Source organism: Geotrypetes seraphini, chromosome 12 (genome assembly GCF_902459505.1).
Source record: "Geotrypetes seraphini chromosome 12, aGeoSer1.1, whole genome shotgun sequence".
Lineage (NCBI taxonomy): Eukaryota > Metazoa > Chordata > Amphibia > Gymnophiona > Dermophiidae > Geotrypetes > Geotrypetes seraphini.
Genome location: NC_047095.1, coordinates 44,869,510 through 44,891,946, shown reverse-complemented (window position 1 = coordinate 44,891,946; position 22,437 = coordinate 44,869,510). Strand labels below are relative to the sequence as shown.

General features: G+C 40.9%; 1 protein-coding gene across 12 annotated transcripts in view; it reads left to right on the top strand.

The window, feature by feature from the left end:
• LOC117346864 (interleukin-23 receptor-like) overlaps nucleotides 1-22,437 on the top strand; it is a 104,726-nt gene that overhangs the window by 997 nt on the left and 81,292 nt on the right. For 9 of the 12 annotated variants that reach the window (XR_004536669.1, XM_033917039.1, XM_033917034.1 and 6 more), the window contains exons 1-3: nucleotides 5,263-5,387; nucleotides 16,987-17,058; nucleotides 19,602-19,892. Coding sequence is in view for 11 of the 12 variants with exons in the window: in XM_033917039.1 (XP_033772930.1) it covers nucleotides 16,989-17,058; nucleotides 19,602-19,892 (361 nt within the window). In the remaining variant the exon portion in view is untranslated. Of the gene's footprint in view, nucleotides 1-5,262; nucleotides 5,388-16,986; nucleotides 17,059-19,601; nucleotides 19,893-22,437 lie in introns of those variants that run through there. The other 3 variants (XM_033917042.1, XM_033917043.1, XM_033917040.1) reach the window with 2 other exon arrangements.

Here is a 22,437-nt window from a genome sequence, read left to right as displayed (position 1 = left end):
GGGTCCTGAACATTGTCCCGACGCTTGTTCGTGCTGTGCTACCCTCGTTGGCGCCGTGCCAAGCTCCTCCAACTTTTTGGCACGATGGATCAGCCGGCTGACAAGGCCTCGACCTCGGCTTCGGGGACGGCCTCGACCTCTAAGTCTTATGTTGTCTGGGCCACCGAGGAGCTATCAGAATCATAATGGCATGTTCATGTTTGAGTTTGACAAATGTCTTGAGAATGAGAGGAAATGGAGGAAATGCATACAGAAACTGATGCGTCCATTCCAGAAGAAAAGCATCTGCCTCGAGGCGATGAGGAGAGTATATCCTGGAGTAGAATTGAGACAGTTTGTTGTTGTGGGGAGATGCAAATAGATCTATCTGAGGAGTCCTCCACTGAGAAAAAATGTGGAGAGGCGAGGAATTGAGTGCCCATTCGTGAGGTTGAGCAGACGATTCAGTTTGTCCGCCAGACAGTTTTTCTCTCCTTGAATATAGACTGCTTTTAGAAAGGTGTTGTGAAGGATTGCCCAATTCCACACATTTCAGCTTCCTGGCAGAGAGGGAGAGATCCTGTTCCTCCCTGCTTGTTGACGTAGTACATGATGACTTGATTGTCTGTATGAATGTGGACTATTTGATCGTGGAGAAGATGCTGAAAAGCTTTGAGAGCATTGAAGATCGCTCTGAGTTCCAACAGATTTATGTGACACTGACGATCTGTAGTGAACCAATGGCCTTGAGTATGGAGATGAGCTCCCCAAGCATAGATTGAGGAATCTGTCATGAGGACCTTCTGATGAGGGGGCCTTTGAAACAGTAAACTTCCGGAGAGATTGGAAGAGAGCATCCACCAGTGGAGATACTGCCTCAATGAAGAAGTCACTGTAATGTGCTGACAGAGTGGGTCAAAAGCCTGCACCCACTAAGATGCTAGGGTCTACTGAGGAATTCTGACGCGAAGTCTGGCAAAAGGAGTCACGTGAACTGTAGAGGCCATGTGACCTAGGAGAACCATCATGTGTCTCGCTGAAAGTAAAGTGAGGGATGACACTGCGACAAAGTTGAATGAGAGCATCCTGACGTTGCTGAGTCTCGATGCCTGGATAAACGATACCTGTCTCAATAAGAAGACCTAGGTCTCAATGAATGCCTTGACATATGATGTGGAGAAGAAAGTCTCGAATCACGGTCCCATGATTGAGTCAGATCCAGTCTGGAAGATAAATGTCGAGGAGTCATCGTCCTATGCCTCGTAAAGGGCCTTATGTGAAAAGGAAGAACTGGTAGACGGAGTTTGAGGATGAGATACCAAAAAGGACTCGGCTCCTTGTAATGAAGGATCTCGAGGCACTGTAAAGGACTCGACTCCTTGTATATTACATTACATTACATTAGTGTCTTTGATCCCGCCAATACCTTTCAGTTCTAGGTGGTTTACAACAAGAGTTGGCCTGGTTAATAGATGTAGTAGGCGTCAATCAGGTTTAGTTAGATCATTTGGCAAATTTCTTGAATACAAAAGTTTTAAGTTCTTTATTGAATGTTTTGTAGTTGGGCATCATAGTCAGCAGATTGGAGAGGTGGCGGTTTAATTTCACTGCTTTGGTGGCTAATAGTCTGTCATATATTTTTCTGCTTTGTATACCTTTGATTGGGGGGTGGGTGAAATGTGCATGAGTTCTCCTTGGTCTGGATGTGTTTTTCCTGATCAGGCTCAGATAGCTTCGTCCGTTTCCATTTAGGGCTTTGAATAGGGTGCAGTAGAATTTGTATTGTATGCATGCTTGTACTGGGAGCCAGTGGTGATGTGGTCATATTTTTTCAGCGAGTAAATCAGTCTAAGAGCTGTATTTTGGACTGTTTGTAATTGTTTTAGCATGTTGGTTTGGCATGACAGGTATAGGATGTTACAGTAGTCCAGTAGTCCTAGGATTAGCGCTTGTACCAAGAGTTTGAATTGTTCGTTGTTGAAGTATTTTTGGATTTGCCTTAGGTTGCGCATGGTTGCGAATGCCTTCTGGATCGTTTTGCTGATTTGAAGTTGCATGGTGCAGCCTTTGTCTATCATTATTCCCAGCAGTTTTAGGTTGGGTTGCATGGGGTATGTGATGGGGTCTATTTCTAGGTTTGTTATGGTTGGGGTTTTGTTTTTTTCTAGAAGTAAGAAATTGGTTTTGTCTTGATTCAGCTTTAATTTGTGGTCTCTCATCCATTTTGACACTGTTTCTAGTGCAGTGTGTAGTTTGTTCATTGTGTTGGGGTTGGTTTGATCGAAAGGCAGGAGGATGGTGATGTCATCTGCATAGCTGTATGAAGTTATGCCTAGTTCATCTAAGTGTGTGCCAAGTGTGGCTATGTAAAGGTTGAAGAGTGTTGGAGATAGTGGGGAGCCTTGGGGGACTCCGCAGGGGTTGTTCCTTGTTTGCTTTAACTCTGTATTTTCTTGAGTGGAGGAATCCTTCAAACTAATTGTGGACTTTGCCTGTGATTCCTATTGCCTCCAGTGTTTGTGGTAGGATGTTGTGATCTACTAGGTCAAATGCCGCTGTGAGATTGAGTTGTATGAGTAGCATTTTTTGCCTTTACTTAGGTGTTGTTTGGCTGTGTCTAGGAGGGAGACTAGTAATGTTTCTGTGCTGTAGTTGCCTCTGAAGTCTGATTGTGAGGGGTGGAGTATTTTGTGGTTTTCTAAGTATTCAGTGAGAGGTTTTGCTACAAGGCCTTCCATTAGCTTGATGTAAAGCGGTATGGAGGCTTTAGGTCTGTAATTGGATGATCTGTAGCTCCCTTTGGGTCTTTCAGGATAGGGGTTATGATGATTTCAGATAGGTTTTGTGGAAATTAAACCTCTGTTAGCATGTAACTGATCCACCGCATGAGGTGGATGCGCAATTTAGTGCTGGTTGCTTTTAACAGCAGTGGTTAAGGTCGCAGGCTGCATGATTGTATTTGTTGCAGAGTCTTTCTAGGTCGGGCCATTGTAAGTTTGGGAAGTCTGACCAGTTTCTGTCTGCTGCGTAGGCCTCTTTTTCTATGGGTGGTAGTGAGATTTCGTCAAGATGGCTTGGGGTCCCGGTGAAAGTGTTTCTGGCTGTTGAGATTTTGTTTCTGAAGAATTTAGCCAGTTGGTTTGCTGTGGGTGGAGGGTTGGTTTTGGTGGCTAGGTAGGGTTTGGTGTCTGTGAGTTCCTTTAGTAGTTTGAAAAGTTTTTTGATGCCTTGGATTTCTGTGCCAATTTGACTGGTGTAGTATGATTTTCTTTTAGCTTTTGTTTGTATTGTTTGTTCAGTATTCTCCAGGTTGTTTTTGTGTGTTCTTGGTTGTCTTCTCTCCATTCTCTTTCAAGATGTATGCATTGTCGTTTGAGTTGCAGTAGTTCGTTGTCAAACCATTTGGCTGACTTCTCTCGAGGCACTCTTAAGGACTCGACTCCCTGTACAGAGGATAAGTTGAGCTTGAGGCACTGCCAAGGACTCGACTCCTTGTAATACTGCTGAGTGCTCAGGCTGGACTGCAGGAAGCAGAGTCGAGACAGGAATGAATTTGGCAAGCACGTTACCGAACTCCTGATGTAGAATAGTCTCTATCATAGTCTGCAAAAGCGGCACTGAGACCACTGGATCTGGTACATTTTGTGCGGCTATAGTCTCCGAGAAAGACAACCTCGAAGAAGAAAGAGGTTTGGATTTTGAGACATGTTTCTTAGGCAGCTTCAAAACCACCGGTTTCAAGGGTGGCATATCTGAAGGAGGTGACTTAGCTACCTGACCTGAAGGAGGCAGTGAAGATAATGGCTCCTCAGGAGAAGATTTAGGTGATTTCCCTGAAGACAAGGATATTGCAAACGAGAAAAGTTTGATTAAGGGCGAGGTCGAAGTGAAAAGCGATATGCCCTTAGAAGACTTCACTGGGTTCGGAGTAGAAGTCGAGGCAGGGGCTGTAATCGAGTTAAAGAGCTTATCCATGCTGCCAAAGAGCTTGTCTACCTGAATTCGACGACATTTCAGGGCTTGAGGCTGAAGGATAGCACAGTGGGCACAAGACTCCGGACAATGGTCAGGTCCTAAACACTGTACACACCACTTGTGTGGGTCAGTGAGGGAGATCGCATGCTGGCACCGGTTATACTTTTTAAAGCCTGTAACTGGCCATAACATAGAATGAAAACAGCCGCGGCTAAATCGAAGCCCTCAGGCTGAGGCCGCGCCGTGACACGAAGAAAAGGACACTTATAAAAAAAAATTTTTTTTTTTAAATGAAATGCGCAAAAAAACAAAGCAACCCTGTACAGAAAAATACACAAGCTGTGGTGAGAGAAGGCACGAGTAAAACTAAGTCTAGCATAGAGCATCGAAACGAGTGGCTTGTCGGCTCCGCAGAAAACTGAGAACTGAGGAGACGCACGCCCTACCTCATGCGGGAAGGCACTTGCGCATTTGTGGTGCGGCAGTCACAAACTTTCTTAAAGTTTTACAAGCAAGTTTGCTTGCGAGGCTGTCCTCATTCGGTCTCCATGGATGACGTCACCCACATGTGAGAATATCTGCCTGTTGTCCCTGGATAACACTGTTACGGTAAGTAACTGTGCTTTTTCAAGATTTAGACCTCCATGACCTAAAGAGAACTCCTAGAAACCCCAGCTACCAAATGTTACAATTTTGTAAATTATCCCTGGAGCCTCAGTAGATGTGACCAAAAACAATACTTCAAAATAAAAATAAATAACTTAGAGGCTTAAAGGATCTCTTACCTGGATCCTAATGTCCTTTCAGTCTGCTCCTGGTCTTCAATTTGGTCTGTATGGAACCTCTTTGGCACTGGAACCACCTGAGACTAGTTGTGGCAGCTTCCCGAGCCTCAAAGCTACTGAAAGTCTCAGCTTCATTTTGGGCCTACAGGTGCTCTGGGCATCTACCACGCATGTTCTGGATCTGTTGCGGCCAGGCCTGAGGCAGGCCATTTTCCAGGTTCCTCTCATTTGCAGCAGATCTTCATGGCAAGTTGTGTCTGGCTCAGCTGGCAGTCTCACAGGGTCCTGGACCAAATTCAGACTGGATCAGTCCAAAATTTGCAGTACCACCCCCCACCCCCACCCCGGAGCCCCAAACACTACCGGGACAGGTAAAAATATTTTTTTATACTCCTGCTTAAATATACATTTGCATAGGTCATGAAAATGAAGTTCATACAAGAAGTCTGCATAAGAAAAAAAAAAAAAAAAGACTGTTTCAGATGTTTCCACATTTACAAGCCTTTCTATTTCTGTGTTCTAGATTCATAGAGAGATAGCTCAAAGAAGGGTGTGGACATCTAACAAAAGTGATAAGCAGAGGAGATGCTGCTACCAGAGTGCTGAAGGAAAGAGAGGCAAGGACAGAATGCATTGCTGGATCCTCAGGTAATACCACTTTTGTTTCTATCCTAAAATAGGAAATGATGGTCTGAAAATATTAAATCAATGTTAAACCGAACATTGACTGAAAAGAAATTGTAAATGGAACGTGAAGAAGTTTTAGGAAAACGAATGATCTTTTTTTTTCTGTATTCCATTACTGATTAAATAATATTGTGAATGGCAAAGTGAATTGCTTGATGGACTAAGCAAATTCTAGTTGACCAGAAATGAAACAAAACATAACTTACTTGCTTGTTTTGTGCTTGTCTCTCATTTGTGAATTGTTAAATGGGAAACCAAATTCAGTTAACCTGTTTTGAACATTTCAGATGTAACGTAGGGTGTTTTTTTTTTACAACAAAATGTGGTTTATGCCTCTTGTGGTTACAAGAGTCTATCAAGGTTAACACTTAAGAAAAACATATGAAGGAAAGGAAGACTATTATCCTTTTGGTTTACTCTCTTTTTCTGAACATCTGAGGCTGAGCTTCAATTAGGTTTGGTGAACTCCGACCAGCCTCTTGACTTTCTCGGACTCACAGTTTTTAGACGTTGGAGTCCCTATTTCGGAAATATTTTTCAGTAGCTGATAGCCATGACTCCTGCTTAAGAATGGAAAATCTCATATGAACTAGCTTTCATTTATTTATTAATTCATTCAGTTTTCTATACTGTTCTCCCAGGGGTGCTCAGACAGTTTACATGGATTTATTCAGGTACTCAAGCATTTTTCCCTGTCTGTCCTGGCGGGCTCACAATCTATCTAAATAAACTTGGGGCAATGGGGGACCAAGTGGCTTGCCCAGGTTCACAAGGAGCATTTACCTCCTACTTGTCTACACAGATTCTTTAACATGCTGACTTGGTTATTTCTACTTCGTCATATTGTGCCCCATCCTGTATTCTCCTTTCTTTTGCGTCCTGTATATTTTCATGTAAACTTACACTTTTTAAAAGAATAAAACCATTCTGTCTTTTATTATTTCTGTAATTCCTGTTTCCTACACCAGTGAATCCTGTATCACCTACAGTTTTTTTTTTTTTAAAAAAAGGAAAGCAACAGACCCTCCACAGTTGTTAACCAACCAAGAAAAGTAGGGTCAAATAAATGGTCTTCCATTACCCCTATTTCATTGCTGAAAAACTTAAGTTAATTTTTCCAGTGGTTTTTTTTCTAGTTTTATAGCCTTGGAAATGCAAGTATTCCTCTTGTTTCCCCGCTAATGTGTGCCATATTTGATCTAAGGGAGCACCTTTAAAGATAAAAGAACAATTCTGCTGAGGGGAGATATGACTGAAGTCTACAAAATCCTGAGTGGAGTAGAACGGGTTCAAGAGGATCGATTTTTCACTCCATCAAAAATTAAAAAGACTAGGGGGACACTCGATGAAACTGCAGGGAAAATCTTTTAAAACTAATCGGAGGAAGTATTTTTTCACTCAGAGAATAGTTAAGATCTGGAACGTGTTGCCAGAGGTTGTGGTAAAAGCGGATAGCGTAGCTGGTTTTAAGAAAGGTTTGAACAAATTCCTGGAGGAAAAATTCATAGTCTGTTATTAAGACATGGGGGAATTTACTGCTTGCCCTGGATCATCGGTAGCGTGGAATATTGCTACTCCTTGGGTTTTGGCAAGTTACTAGTGACCTGGATTGGCCACTGTGAGAACGAGCTACTAGGCTTGATGGACCATTGGTCTGACCCAGTAAGGCTATTCTTATGTTCTTATGACTGTTCAGTCCTTTGCTTCTCTGTTGTGACTGCCACTGAGGGTATTATACTGCCCTATTGTACATGTAAAAGTAGCCTAATGGTTAGAAAAGTGGGCTGAGAACCTGGGGAACTGGGTTCAATTCCCACCTTGGCTCCTTGTGACCTTCCATTGCTGCATGTACATAAACCCCCCTCCCCCCCCAAAAAAAGAAAAAAAACCAAAAAACAGATTGTGAGCCTACTAGGTAAGGAAAGAGAAAGTGCTTGAAAGCAACATTTAAACTGTTCTGTTTTGATTGTACCATAGAAAAGTGGTATATAAAGAATCTAGTAATCATTTTTTTGTAATGTGGTCTGAGATCAACAACTCATTTCACATGGATCATGGTTTTAGAGACAAACAGAGAAAATGAGGGCAGGAAAAAGACAATATGGCCTGTCCAGTCTGCCCACCTAAACCAATATCCTAGCCTCTTTAGCCCCTTCTTCTTCTTCAGAGATCCTCAGTGCTTGTCCCATCCTTCTTGAATTGTGACGATGGTCTTGTCATCACACATTCACTATGAGGCTGTTCCATGCATTCACTACTCTTTCTGTAAAGAAATATTTCCTTATGTTACCCTTTCCACTTTCACCCTCATCCTATGACTCACCCCCTCCTCTGAGAGCCTTCTTCCACTGAAAAAGACATGACACATGTGTATTTATTTTTTGAAGGTATTTAAAGATATTTAGGGGTGAATTTATCAATACAGGTTACTGTTAAGAAGGGTTATTTTACTGTTAACCCCAGTTATTATTAGTAACTAGGTCTCGTTGTATAAAATGGGACCCGTGCTAAAATACCATCTTAATGGTACCCCACATTGATAACTCCCCGCTTAGATGAAAATGAGTTTCAGTTGCTACTGACCTATAGAGGATTGCCAGCTGGCTTTATTTTTCCCTGCATGGGCTGAGCCAGTCCTGGTTTTGTCTTAGGGAAACCAGAATTTCATCAACCCGTTTAGAAAATATTGAGTCGGCTGATAACCCTGTACCTGAATTGGTGAAAAGCAGAGCTATTGCAAAGAGAGGGCAAGAAAGGTAACCATCCTGGGTGCCAAACCTAGGGAAGTGCCACATCACTCTGAGTCAGTCTGTGAATCTATCAGTATGCAGCACCTTACAGGGGTGCCAAAAACAATCATTGCTTGAGGAGCCCTTTTGTACATCCTGATTAAAAGGATGTAAAATCTGTTAAGAAATTATTTTTCATGGAGAGGGTGGTAGATGCCTGGAATGCCCTCCTGAAGGAGGTGGTGGAGACGAAAACAGTGACAGAATTTTAAAAAAGCGTGGGATGAATACAGAGGATCTCTAATTAGAAATGAATGGCATAAAGCAAACTAAGGCCGGTACTAGGCAATCCTGCATGGTCTGTGTCCTAAATATGTTGATTTGGTTTAGGAGGAGCTCCAGTGACTTTATGGTTAGGATAGGCTGGAGTGGGCTTCTATGGTCTATTGCCCAGAAATATTAAGAAAAGACAATTTAATCATGAATATATATAATGAGTGTGACTATTGGGCAGACTGGATGGACCGTTCAGGTTGTCATTTACTATGTTATTGTCAAAATCAATTGAGCTATCTTATAGGCTTACATTTTAAATGTTTGTTTCAAATTAGGTCAGCACCATTTCTTCTGAGTCTACTAAAAACAGGTGAAAACGTAGTTCTGCCATTAGTGATTGTACTAAAAGCAGTTTGCTGTGGTTTTAACTGACAAATACTTAGAACTGGCCTTATCAAGATAAACGTGCTAAGTACCACATTTCACAATTATCTTTTATATCTGGGGTTTTTTTTCCTCAGGAACAGAAAGTTTATGTGGTACACACTCTTTATTTTTACTATTTTTTATGGGCCCAATATGTAGAAAATGCTTAGCTTTTAAATATATGCTCATAAGTTAAGATCATAAATTTGAATTCTATTTTCAGCCAGAGTTAGGAACTTAAATTAAGATTAATTTTCAGTTGAAAAGTTAGCTTCAAGTTACGCTTATGTTCAAAACTGTTTATTGGTCAAAAACACAATCCAAAAGCAGAATAACAACAAGCAACACAGACCAAGTTTTTTTTTTTTTACAACAAACCCCCCTCCCCCCCACCCAAAAAAAGGGCATGGAGCAGCAGGACAGCAAGTGAGGAAGTGCCACAAATTCTATATAAAAATTATAATATATATTTAGGTATGTTGGGGGAGTGACAGCCATCCAATGAACCTAAATGGACTTTTTCCCCAACAATAATGCACGCTTCAAAAAGAGACCTCTCGGTATAGGATGAGTCAAAATTAAAGTAGAAAACAGCATCTTCGGATGAGGCAGACAACAAGTATTCCAAAGGTGTGCAATATGGCGATGAAGAATTTTCCAAAATCTCAACAAAGCAGGACAAAAATAAAACATATGCCCCAAGGTAGCATTCACTCCCCCCCTCCCCATTTGGGACAACAAGAATCTGGACGAAGGGCCGCACGATAAGCCCTAGAAGGGGAAATGTAAACACGCATCAGCAGTTTATATTGCAATTCAATCAAAGGAATAGAAGCCCAGGATTGCTGAAATGACTTCAAAGTAGACTGTAACAATTCTACAGAAATAAAAGTCCCTAAGTCAACAGACAACTACTTATCATTTCTATAGCGTTACATTAATTAACTGAGAGCAAGTGCTCTACATTAATCTGAATGTTAATGCACAACCTGCAATAAAAAAATAATGGAACCACCCTTTCTTGATGTAGCATTAGTTTTGGGCAATATAGCAACTTAAAACCAAATGCATTTTAGTAGAAGGACCCCTTAGTGAGGTATAGAAAACATGAAAACAGCCTCAATGCATAGAAAAATAGTAGGGCCTGATATTGAAAGAATTTATGCTCATAAATTGGCCTCTTTGAAAATTTACTAGGGCTGAGTGCATAAATTTTAACTCAAAATTTCACTAATTTCTTAGATTTAGGAACATAAAAAGTAGGTGCGGTAGAGGTTTCTAATGTGCAATGGAGCACTAAATACTCCGAATCTGCCCCGATGCTCATAGAATTCTATGCTCGTCGGAGCATTTAGTGCTCTAGGCAGGGCCGGATTTTCCTATAGACTAACTAGGCTTCAGCCTATGGCCTCAAGATCAAGAGGGGCCTACATTCAAATTGTTAGCAAAATTAAAATTACACTATTCTAAAAACAGTGAACACTAAAACACTGAACCGAAAATAAGGAGAAATTCTACGCTTCGGGATCGGAACCGGCTCCGGCCGCAACGGGGCGCCGACTCGGCTTCTCCCTTTCTTTTTCTTACCCTTGGAGGAGGATCGGGGAGGGAAAGACATCCGTCCGGAAATAGCTGGGCAAAGCCCAGCCCCACGGGGAGAAAGGCAAAACGTGGATCCGTCAAGACAGGGCGGCCCAGACTGGCATCGTGGGGGGGGGGGTTTAATGGAAGGCAGGCAGGCAGGATGGCACAGGGGGGGTGTTCAATGGAAGGGGGATGGGAGGCAGGCGGGCATCGGAGAGGGGTGAGGAAGGACGCACTGGGGGCACTATGGACATAGGAAGGGGCAATGTTGTGTGTTATGTTTGATTAGTTATTGTTACAAGTACTATATATGGTGCTGAGAATAAATGTCCAAATAAGTGTTCTCGACTTTTTTTTATTTATTATCCGTGTCACATTTTTTATAAAGGTTAGTACCAATAACAACATGTTTCATTTATGACTTACCTATCCTATATTTATTGTAGTTCTTCTCCATCTGTCCTTTTGTTGCCGTATGTTTGTGTAAGTCACTTGTCTTCCCTGTTTTAATATGTTTAACCTGTTTTTGTGTAATTTTATTATGTTAACCGCTTAGAAATTGGATTAAGCGGTCAAACAAATCTTTAATAAACTTGAAACTTGAACTTGAAACTATATATCATAATAATGATGTATTTTATTATCTCTCATGTAATTTACAAACTTATGGGAGGTGAAAGGGCCTCAGAAGTGGAATAGTCTAGAGCCTCTTTTCATCTAAATCTGGCCCTGGCTCTAGGCCACAGTGGAAACCTCAAGGAATGGACCACGAAATGGCAAATGAGGTTCAATGTGGATAAGTGCAAGGTGATGCATGTCGGTAACAAAAATCTTATACACAAATACAGGATGTCAAGAGACCCCCCAGGAAAGAGACTTGGGAGTACTTGTAGACAAGTCAATGAAGCCATCTGCGCGATGTGAAAAAGGCGAACAGAATGCTAGGAATGATTAAGAAGGGGATCACAAACAGATCGGAGAAGGTTATCATGCCGCTGTACTGGGCCATGGTGCGCCCCCATCTGGAATACTGCATCCAACACTGGTCGCCGTATATGAAAAAGGACATTGTACTACTCGAAAGGGTCCAGAGAAGAGCAACAAAAATGATTAAGGGACTGGAGGAGTTGCCATATAGTGAGAGGCTAGAGAAACTGGGCCTCTTCTCCCATGAAAAGAGGTGACTGAGAGGGGACATGATCGAAACATTCAAGTTAATGAAGGGAATAGACTTAGTAGAGAAAGAGAGATTGTTCACCCTCTCCAAGGTGGAGAGAACGAGAGGGCACTCTCTAAAGTTAAAAGGGGATAGATTCCATACAAATGTAAGGAAGTTCTTCACTCAGAGAGTGGTAGAAATCTGGAATGCTCTTCCAGAGGCTGTTATAGGGGAAAGCACCCTCCAGGGATTCAAGACAAGGTTAGACAAGTTCCTGCTGAACCAGAATGTACGCAGGTAAGGCTAGACTCATTTAGAGCACTGGTCTTTGACCTAAGGGCCGCCGCGGCGTGAGTGGACTGCTGGGCACGATGGACCACTGGCCTGACCCAGCAGCAGCAGCAATTCTTATGTTCTTAAATTAAGTCTTTTATTCTTTTTTTCTTGAGCCTCATTTGTCTGCTTTCCAATTTTCAGGACCCAGAAAATATATGTGAAACATGCCTCAAATGCAAATCATCATGAGTAAATTTGTGGTATTTTAGAATTAGTGAAAAAATGTAAAATTATTATTCATGCGTTTTAGCAAAAAGCCTTATGAGGATTCAGGGTTTTTCCTGTTGTGAGTCATGCACGAAAGAAAATCAGTATCGGGTGGAAATTCTCAAGGTTATAGCTACACAGTAGTAATATAGGTCATCTCTTTACTACCAGTTTCCATTGTGCTAAAATCTTTTGAAAGTTCAGATTCACAGCAGTGTGGAGCTTTAACGTAAGTTACAAAGCCATGTATGAAGGAACTGAGTGCAGAACCTGCAAGCAGACTATTGACAAGGTAAAAGAATTTGTACTCTGCATTCAAGCTTGAGAAATACTTCATGTGACTTATAACCTGTCAAAAATTGCTTTTATATTTGCATCTTCTAAAACAAAGTGCTTTCTTTCTAGACATATTAGTACTATATTTATAGTTTCAATATCTAATTTACACTGGTAGTATGCTTTCTATTTTAGTAATTGTCTTTGCACATTTTGGATATTTTGGGGAATACTGTTGGATGAGCATAATTCATGATGTTTCAGGAAGCCTTCTTATCTCAGACCATCTATAGAAACAAGGAAATTATTTTGTAGAAATTAAAGCCCTTAAGTTCCTCATTGCAAATCAAATAATACAAATACCAACAGAGGTTTGGAAAGTACTAATTTAAAGGATTTTGGAGGTGATTTTAGTAAAGTTTACTCTATATAAATAACTGATTTAGACATGTGAATTATATACAGGTGATTTTAATATGTAAATCAGAGTACCACAAAAATACTCTCATGTATACTTCAAAAATAGTTATCTCATCGGAAGATATTCAAACAAATTTGTATTGACATCAATATAATTTTTTCCTCATTGATCCCTTTATGTCCTTATGGGATACTTTTACTAAGGCATGCTAACTGTTTTAGCATGCGCTAACCGCTAACATGTCCATAGACTATAATGTATATTTTAGCATTTAACATGCACTAAAACGGCTAGTGCGCCTTAGTAAAAGGACCCCTATATTGCATAATGTGATCACTTATATGAGTTTTTAAAAACATAGATCAAAAAGCATACACATAAGAATGGCACCATTCAACATAGTATAACAAATAAAGTGAATTAAATAATTATATAAGTACTTAAAAATAATTAAAAAAATGATATTAAGAGTGCTCAGTGTGGTATCTTATTCAAAACCAGCAGGTTAGTAGAATAAAGATATATTATCTTTGCATCATTGCACTCACCTACCTACCAGCCCTGAACACCTTGTTAAATATGAACTGTTCAAGCAAATATATAGTAGTGAATGTATATAAATGAATACTTAGCTGAATACAAAAGATGCCAATTTGACTGATGGATATTACAAAGTTCACCACTATCAGATGTATTTTCTCAAGATGATCAAAGCAATATTCTTAAGGGCTGCTCGTAGATATTAGAAGTCGTGCAATGAGATACTCCATGTTGTTATAGCTGTTGGACATTTTTTCAGATTAAGGAATTTTAGCTACTCGTTGATTTTTGTTAAGTTTTTGTGGTTGTTTTGGGGACTCACTTGTTTTATTGCCACTATTTTCCTACCAGCTATAACAACATGGAGTATCTCATTGCACGACTTCTAATATCTACGAGCAGCCCTTAAGAATATTGCTTTGATCATCTTGAGAAAATACATCTGATAGTGGTGAACTTTTTAATATCCATCAGTCAAATTGGCATCTTTTGTATTCAGCTAAGTATTCATTTATATACATTCACTACTATATATTTGCTTGAACAGTTCATATTTAACAAGGTGTTCAGGGCTGGTAGGTAGGTGAATGCAATGATGCAAAGATAATATATCTTTATTCTACTAACCTGCTGGTTTTGAATAAGATACCACACTGAGCACTCTTAATATCATTTTTTTAATTATTTTTAAGTACTTATATAATTATTTAATTCACTTTATTTGTTATAATATAAAGTTAGTGAATTGAGTTTAATTTTTCTCCAATTCATTTAGATTTTGATTATCATTCAACATAGTACCATGTTTCGCCTGACAATAACTAAATATTAAATTTTATTCAATATTCAAGGCACAGGGTAGCATGGGCAGCTTTCATTCTGTTTAGCTCCCAAAATGGTGGTGGTGTTTACCAATCAACTCACATTAAAGTGAACAATTCACACTTTTCATTCAATCCATTATGGGTCATAGTATTGAGTTCAAATATCCAATGTTTCTTGTAATTTAATAATCACTGACTCCTTTTGGTCCCAATCACACCCAGTCCAACACTTTCCAATGAATCTCATCTATAGTGAATTTAACGTCTGTCTGTATATAAGATTTATGTTAATCAAGGTTCGTCCGGACAGTTTTTCAAAACCCAGCACTTTGTCCATGTTTTGAAAAGCTGGTGAGATCAGAGCTGGGACTGGAGTGCAGAATGGGGCAGACCTAGGGGCATAACAGGGCAGACCTGGGGGCAGAACGGAGCGAGGCCACGTGTCCTCTTTTACCAGATGGAAAATCTGATAACCTTATTAAAGGGTCACTGACAGCAGTAGCAGCAATTCCTACACGCTGCTTGCGGCTGACCTGGAAACCTTTCCTTTATCTCTCCCCATCCACGTGATGCAACTTCCTGTTTCCACATGGGCGAACACGACAAAAGGAAGACTTCAGGGTCAGCTACAAGCAGAATGTAGAAATTGCTTCAGCCTTTGAAGAGAGACAATTGTTAACCATTTAATTGGCAGATGGTAAAACAGCTGCTTTACGTAACTTGATGTTGAATGAGAGCAATAGTGCCAAGTAACAGGTATTTGGAGATGCAGATTTCCCATAGAAAACACGTTGCTTCTGAGCAACAGTGCCAAATAAAGTGTTAAGCTAGACAGTATGGAGGGGTGTAGATCTAGACAGGGGAACCATTGGATGACAGAAGGGAGGAAGGGACACGAGGGAGAACTGTTAGACATATGGATGGAGAGAGGGAAAATCAGATATGCCATTGAATACTGTGTGCAATTCTAGTCACCACATCTCAAAAAGATATAGCAGAATTTGAAAAGGTACACAGAAGGGCGACAAAAATTATAAAGGTAATGGGACAACTTTCCTGTGAGAAGAAACTAAAGTGAATAGGGCTTTTCAGCTTGGAGAAAAGATGGCTCAGGGGAGATATGATAGAGGTCTATAAAATACTGAGTGGAATGGGTAGATGTGAATTGCTTGTTTATTCTTTCCAAAAATTACTAGGACTAGGGGACACGCAATGAAGAAGTAGTACATTTAAAACAAATTGGGAAAAATATTTCTTCATTCAAAGTATTATTAAACTCCAGAATTCATTGCCAGAAAATGTAGTGAAAGCAGTTAGCTTGTCTGAATAATAATTTTTTTAAAAGCCTATAAGCCATTATTAAGATGAACTTGGGAAAATCCACTGCTTATTTCTAGGATAAGCAGCATGATCTCATAGGCTGCTGCGGCTGATGTTACTGTTTTTTGGGGTATCACTGCATCTGGGTAGGTAGAATTGACGTTTCAGCCATCATGCTGTGGCTTTCTTCAGGGTATGCCATAAGGTCTGCAGTTTGTTTTACTCTTTTGGGATCTTGCCATGTACATGTGACCTGGATTGACCACTGTTGGGAACAGGATACTGGCCTTGATGGATCTTCAGTCTGTCCCAGTATGGCAACTCTTATGCTCTTAAAGGCAAAAAAAACCCAAAGAAACAAACATATACCTCTAGGGCAGTCCTCTTATAAAAGGTATATTTTTGTTCTGATTGTTGCTGTTTTCCGGGTCTCGCCACATCTGGGTAGGTAGAACCAATGTTTCAGCCATCATGCTATGGCTTTCTTCAGAGTATGCTGTGAGATCTGCAGGTTGTCTTTATATATAGTGGGTCACTGACCTGATTGAGTACAGGGAGGACTGTTGGTCATGAATTTGAATTTTGGTGTGAAAGTTCATTGGTCACAGATTTGAAATGTGGTGGGAAAGTTTGTTGGTCAGAGATTTGAATTCTGGTGGGAAATTTGAATTTTGGACCCAATTTAAATTCTGGTGGGGGAGTATTTGGTCACATTTTTTTTTATTTCTGACAGGCAAAAAAAGGGGAGGGGGAACTTTTAGATGGGGGGGAGAAGGCATTTTATCTTCGGCCCCAGTCCTTATTGCACTGAATTTCTTTTGGATGAATGGTTACCTAGGGTTACCAGATTTTACATTTTAAAAATTCTGACAGACAAAAAGGGATGGGTGGAAACATATTTTTGTTTGTTCTTTTTTTGCCTGCATTGAATTTGGACTAGCACAGTAACTGAGAGTCAAAAATGGTGTATTCATTGAACACAGTCACAAATGGGATCTGAAACACCGTATGAACCTTTGATAAGACTTGCTGCAAGGTTCTCTCCATCTTTGACCTAAGGCAGCTGTGATGTCTGCTAGGGAAGGGGGCTTAAAGCCTGGGAATTTATAGGAGTCTTCCTCCACTGAATTATAATATATGGTGAATTAACTGTTAAAATACTGTTAAAATACTGCTGTGTACAAAATAAAGAGGATCCACAAGGACTCATCTGCCAGGAGAACCCTCATTACTGGGACATTTAAGGGAGGAGCAGCACTAAGCTTGACAGTAACCTGATATACTTTGCTGAGTAGGGCCTAATGGTACAAAATTCCTATTACACAATGTGATAAAGGTAGGACAGGAAGTGATGACCTTTTAGTCTGTTTGTTATTGCATTATCATTTATTGCTGTATGTTATAATTTTTAATGTATATATAGAAAATTATGTCTTCAGTGATGCCTTTCTTTTGATTTCAGTTATGGATTACTGTTTGTTCTTTTGGGAAGTTGCACTAGTGTTCCATATGCTTTTATATAAGAATTCTGAAGGTATAGTATGATAAGTTTTCTACAGTATAATACTGAATTTTTAGAATGGCATTGTGTTGTAAATACTTCTTTTCCAAAATAGTTATTAACCATACATGTTAAAGTAGGGTTGCCAGATTTTCCAATCAGAAAATCTGGACCCCTAGACCCACCCCCCCAGGCCCACCCAGTTCCACCTATCCCCGTCCTGTAAGGCATGTGCTGGCCACCGGTTAAATATTGTCCAGGATCCGCCCAAGGGGATACAAGGTCCCCTCATCCACCTTAACATGATCCAACCCCCTCGACCTTCCCAACTAAAGAAGCACACCCCAAACTGATCCAACCCACCTCCTGATACCCCAGACCAGAGAAGTATCCCCTAAACTGATCTAATTCCACTCCTGAGATGGCCCCCATGTCTCATGGTACTACTCTTAGGTCAACCCCAATGCTAGAGGTTGCAGCTGTCATTTTTCCACCAACAAGGGGCAGGAGCAAGTGAGGTTTGCTTCTGCCCGCCTTCCCACGGGACCACCAGAGATAAGTAGGAATAAGGTGGGGGGTACTACTTGGATATAGGGGGGGGGTTCTGGTTGGGGAAGTTGGAAGGTTAGGTCAGATCAGTCTGGGAAGTGCTTTTCTGGTTGTGGAGTGCTTCTCTGGATAGAGGTTTGGGAGAGGAGTCAGATCCTATTGGGGGTCAAGAAGGTGGGGAGCAGATTGAAGACTATAGGCCAGTACCTGGAAATTATGTGGGTGCCTGTTGATATTCAAAGGCACCCACAAAGTTAGGACTGTGTTTTGTGTGGTCCTATCTGTCTAATTTGCTATATGGGCACTGGCATTGAATATCACTGATACCCCCATAACTGCTGGCTTGTCCCTGACTTCACCTCAATAATGCCCTCTCCTGCCCAAATTTATGATGGCTAGTAGTTAGTTGTGATATTCAGTAGCACTGCCTGGTTATACACCACTGAATATCGGAGGCCAGCCCGCTGTGATTTGTTGGGAGGGGCCTTTCCTACCTGCTCAAATTGCTTTGAATATTAATCCATTTATTTCAAAATGTGTTTAAAACTGTTACTGCATTGGTACACTCGATCTTAAAAACATTTACAATAATTCCTTATTTTATTTTTTGACCTGGCAGTTTCCTCCAGCTTTGTGCTTCCAGGTCAGTTAGAATGAGGGCTGGGATCTGGTGCCATGAATGAACCTTCACTCAGAACTACTTGAAGATTTCCCCTTTATTTTATTAATTCCACCTCTGTCAGTATAATTAGTCTAGCGAAAATGAAAAACTCTGTGGAAATGGTGATGTTCAATATGCAGGCTTTATTTAAAAATGTACAATTGGATAATCCACATTTAATATATCTAGGACCTAAACCATTGAGAGATGTGGACACAACACGGTCTGTGTTTTGACAATGCTGTCTTCCTCAGGGGTCCCTAAAAGTCCTGATATGAAAACAAGTGGATTAAACACTGAAAGCTGATGGTCCAGCATGAGTCTTTGTAATAGACCTTGGTAGGGGTGCCTTCCAATCATGAGTCCTGAATCCAGCCACTAACTGTCACTCATAGGCAGTGAAATGTTCACTTTCTTCTGTGTTGTAAATTTCCCCATGTTGCTACATGGGCCTCTTAGCCTGTAAATCGCCTTGAACCTTGTTCTGGAAATGTGCGATTAAGAAGTCCTAATTAGATTAGATCATGATGATTCCTACTCTCAGAGTCTGTGAATACTTATTCCCCTCACCTCACCCCCACAACTCATACCTCCTTACAATCCAGGGAGCAGAAGGCCCACCTAAGGGATTGAGCCAGGGTTGTATGGCATGGCAACTGGTACTGAGTCACCAGTAGATATGACCCCACAATAGGTATCAGTCAATATACACATTAAAAAACTCAAGGGGATATGACAATTGTATACCAGTATTCAGAGACTGTGATAATTTCTTCACTGTCACTTTTTATAAATACCCCTTATAAATACTTCCCCAGATCCTCAGCGGCACTACTTTGGACTCAAAAAGTTTCACTGCCAAAAGCAAAGTTTACATGTCTAATCGTCACTGGATGTGTCAAGCTTACTATAATCGTAATTTGAAGGTGTCAATGTTCTTATGTAACAAAATCTTATAAATTTTAAGTGGATACTTAGCTTAACTTACTGGTCTCTGGCTAGGGAGTCTTGTGCCAACATGTTTCACACAAACTGCTTTTTCAAGGCTTGACCCCTATCATATCCACGCCAGTTTTCATGACCACATAATCACCATAATCATGATTAAAGTAAGGATGACAGATCCAGTGACGATTAGACATGTAAAACTTTGGGCAGTAAAACTTTTTGAGCCCAAAGTGGTGCCGCTAAGGATCTGGGGAAGTATTTATAAGGGTCATATATATAAAAAGTGACAGTGAAAAAATTATTGCGGTCCACAATAGGTAAGGCTTTTTGAAGAAAACGAATTAGTTGAAGTGCTCATGCAGCAGTTTTTACCATTGTTGAATCTGTTTTAGCAACTTATTTTTTTCTCTCTTTGTAGGTCTTTTAACTTGCAATGGTCATGTGTGGACTGAACCAGCCCCAGTTGTACAGATGGGTTCTAATATTTCCATATTTTGTACATCTACTAAGTACACACATTGTTCACAAAGGGCATTTGTTTTTTTTTTAAATAATGAAATGTATAAAGGTCCCTTGCACTGTATAAACGACACTACAGTACAGCTTCAGCTTCATGATGTTGAAATCCCTATCTACACTATTATATGTAAAGTTAAACCTAATGGAAGTAATAGAGAATTAGTATGTGGAATGACCATATCCTCGGGCTGTAAGTATAATTATTTGACTGGAAATATAATAAACTAACATTGATGCTATAGGAATATACTAAGGGGTCCTTTCATCAAGCCGAGCTAGCGGGGTTAGCGCGTCAGACATTTCATCACTAAACTAAACTAAACCTTAAGTTTATATACCGCATCATCTCCACGGATGTTGTGGAGCTCGGCACAGTTTACAAGAACATAAAATATAGGAAGAGAAGGAAAAAAAAGGTTTACATGAACTTATATATAGAAGAGAAGAGTAAGGGGGGATAGAATTACATTTTAGTGAAAAGCCAGGTTTTCAGTTGCTTGTGGAATAATTGGAGGGAGCCCAGGTTCCGCAGCGGGGTAGTAAGGTCGTTCCAAAGACCTGTGATTCTGAAGAGAAGGGATTTTCCCAGTTTGCCTGCATAGCGAATACCGTATACAGAGGGGAAGGATAATTTATACCTTTGGGCGGGGTCTGGTAGAGTCAGGACTCGAGGAGTTATAAGATAGTGGGATTAAGGGAGGAAGGATGCCTTGAATGATCTTAAAAGCCAGGCAGGAGCATTTGAAATGGATTCTGGAAATCACTGGGAGCCAGTGAAGTTTGGCTAGGAGTGGGGAGACACGGTCAGACTTGAGTTTTGCAAAGATTAACTTGGCTGCAGTATTCTGGATTAGCTGGAGTCTTTGAAGACTTTTTTTTGATAGGCTTGTAGATGGCATTGCAGTAGTCTAATTTGGAGAGGATGATGGATTGGACAAGGACGGCGAAATATTGTTGGCGAAAATAGGATCTTACTTTCCTCAGCGCTGCGGCCGGCTAAAAAACTAACGCCTGCTCAATGCAGGCGTTAGCGGCTAGCGCGGAAGGCGGTTTAACGCATGGTATTACGCATGTTAAACCCCTACCGCAGCTTGATAAAAGGACCCCTAAGGCAGCATAGTTTTCACATACAACTTTAATATAGGTGCTACTGAAATGAGCACTCATATATAAAGTCATATATCATATTCCATATGAACAATGCTGTCGCACTAGGAACTACAACATAATGGGAGTAATTTTATAAAGGACTTGAGCATGCAGAACAATGTTTTACTTGCTAAAATTGCCTGGGTAATAGGAATAAAAGTACACAAGAACAGGGAAGAAGTCTTGCCTTAATATGTAGCAAACAAGCAAAAAAATAGGCAAACAAGATGTCATAAAATAACCACAGGGTATATTTATTACTATAAAGATATAAAAGTCCTACTTGATAAAATCACAAGGTTAAAGTCCCAACTAGGATCCCAGTTTTGGCTATCTGGGAATACCTTCTTCAGGGGACTAAACAAGTAATGGCTTGCAGATAAAAAATCATCAGTACGAACAATAGAGATAAATGTCTCAGCGTCATGTTAAAAGGTGTATATGGAGGGACAGCCTCATTTGTGGCACAGGCATGCCATACCAGGTTACATCAGACTTCAGTGCCAGGTGACAATATCTGACCTCATCTGATACTGGAAGGAGTAGATTAGGTGGCAGATGCCTTGTATAATATCATCAGAGTAATGAGCAAAGTTTTGGCTTATGCTGTTTCCACCCGCAGAATGCTCTGGATCAGGAAATTGGCAGGAGATTCAGCTTCCAAAGCTACTTTGAGCAGACTTTCCTTATGATTATGCAGATAGGTGAGAGACTGCCAGCATAGTGGATCGCCATCCTAAGTCATTGCCAGATAGTAGACTGCGTACTTCCGGAGGGGCCAGTCAGGGAAATTTTTGAGGTACCCAGCATTCACGGCAATACTAAGAAGGCTCCTCTGCACAAATATCCTTTCAGGGATCCAGGCAAAAGATTGGTGGTACCATATGATCTTAAGCCACTGGTTCTTGAGCCGGAGCGACCTCCAAGAAAATGCAGTGATGTCAAGACAGTGGCCGTGCCCCCGTAGATAGGTGGGAGGCTGTCAGCTCACTGGGAGGCTTGGGCTTGGATTTCTTTGGATCACTGGTACTAGATCTTATTTGGGAGGGACATAAAATAGAATTCTCTCTATGTGGATTCTCTGACTAGGAGGCCAGAAAAAGCGATCATGGTCTGAGTGACGCTGCAAAATCTTTTGGATATTCGAGCCATAAAGCCCATTCCTGAAAATGAATTGGGCTTCAGCAGATACTCCATATACTTTATAGTGCCCAAGAAAGACTCAGACAACTGGAGACCAATCCTAGAACTGAAGTCAGTAAATGCAGCACTAAGGGTGCCTTGCTTCATATTAGAAACCATTCGGTCAGTCATTGTAGCAGTAGCTCTGGGATCATTTTTAGCCTCTGGATGGATCCATATGATGATACCGGTTGGCCTAGGTGCATAATGTACTGGGAAGGGCCAAGCCCGCCATTCACCAGATGGTGGGCTTGCTGGCTGGAGGCAGGAAGGATGCCTCCGGCCAGCCAATGATTTAAGGTAGGAGAGGTTCTGGGGGGGGCTGGAGGGGGTCCGTCAGTGGGGATACTCACGATGTTTGGGGGGTGGGGGGGTTCTAGCAGGGGTGACTGGGCATCCCTCCT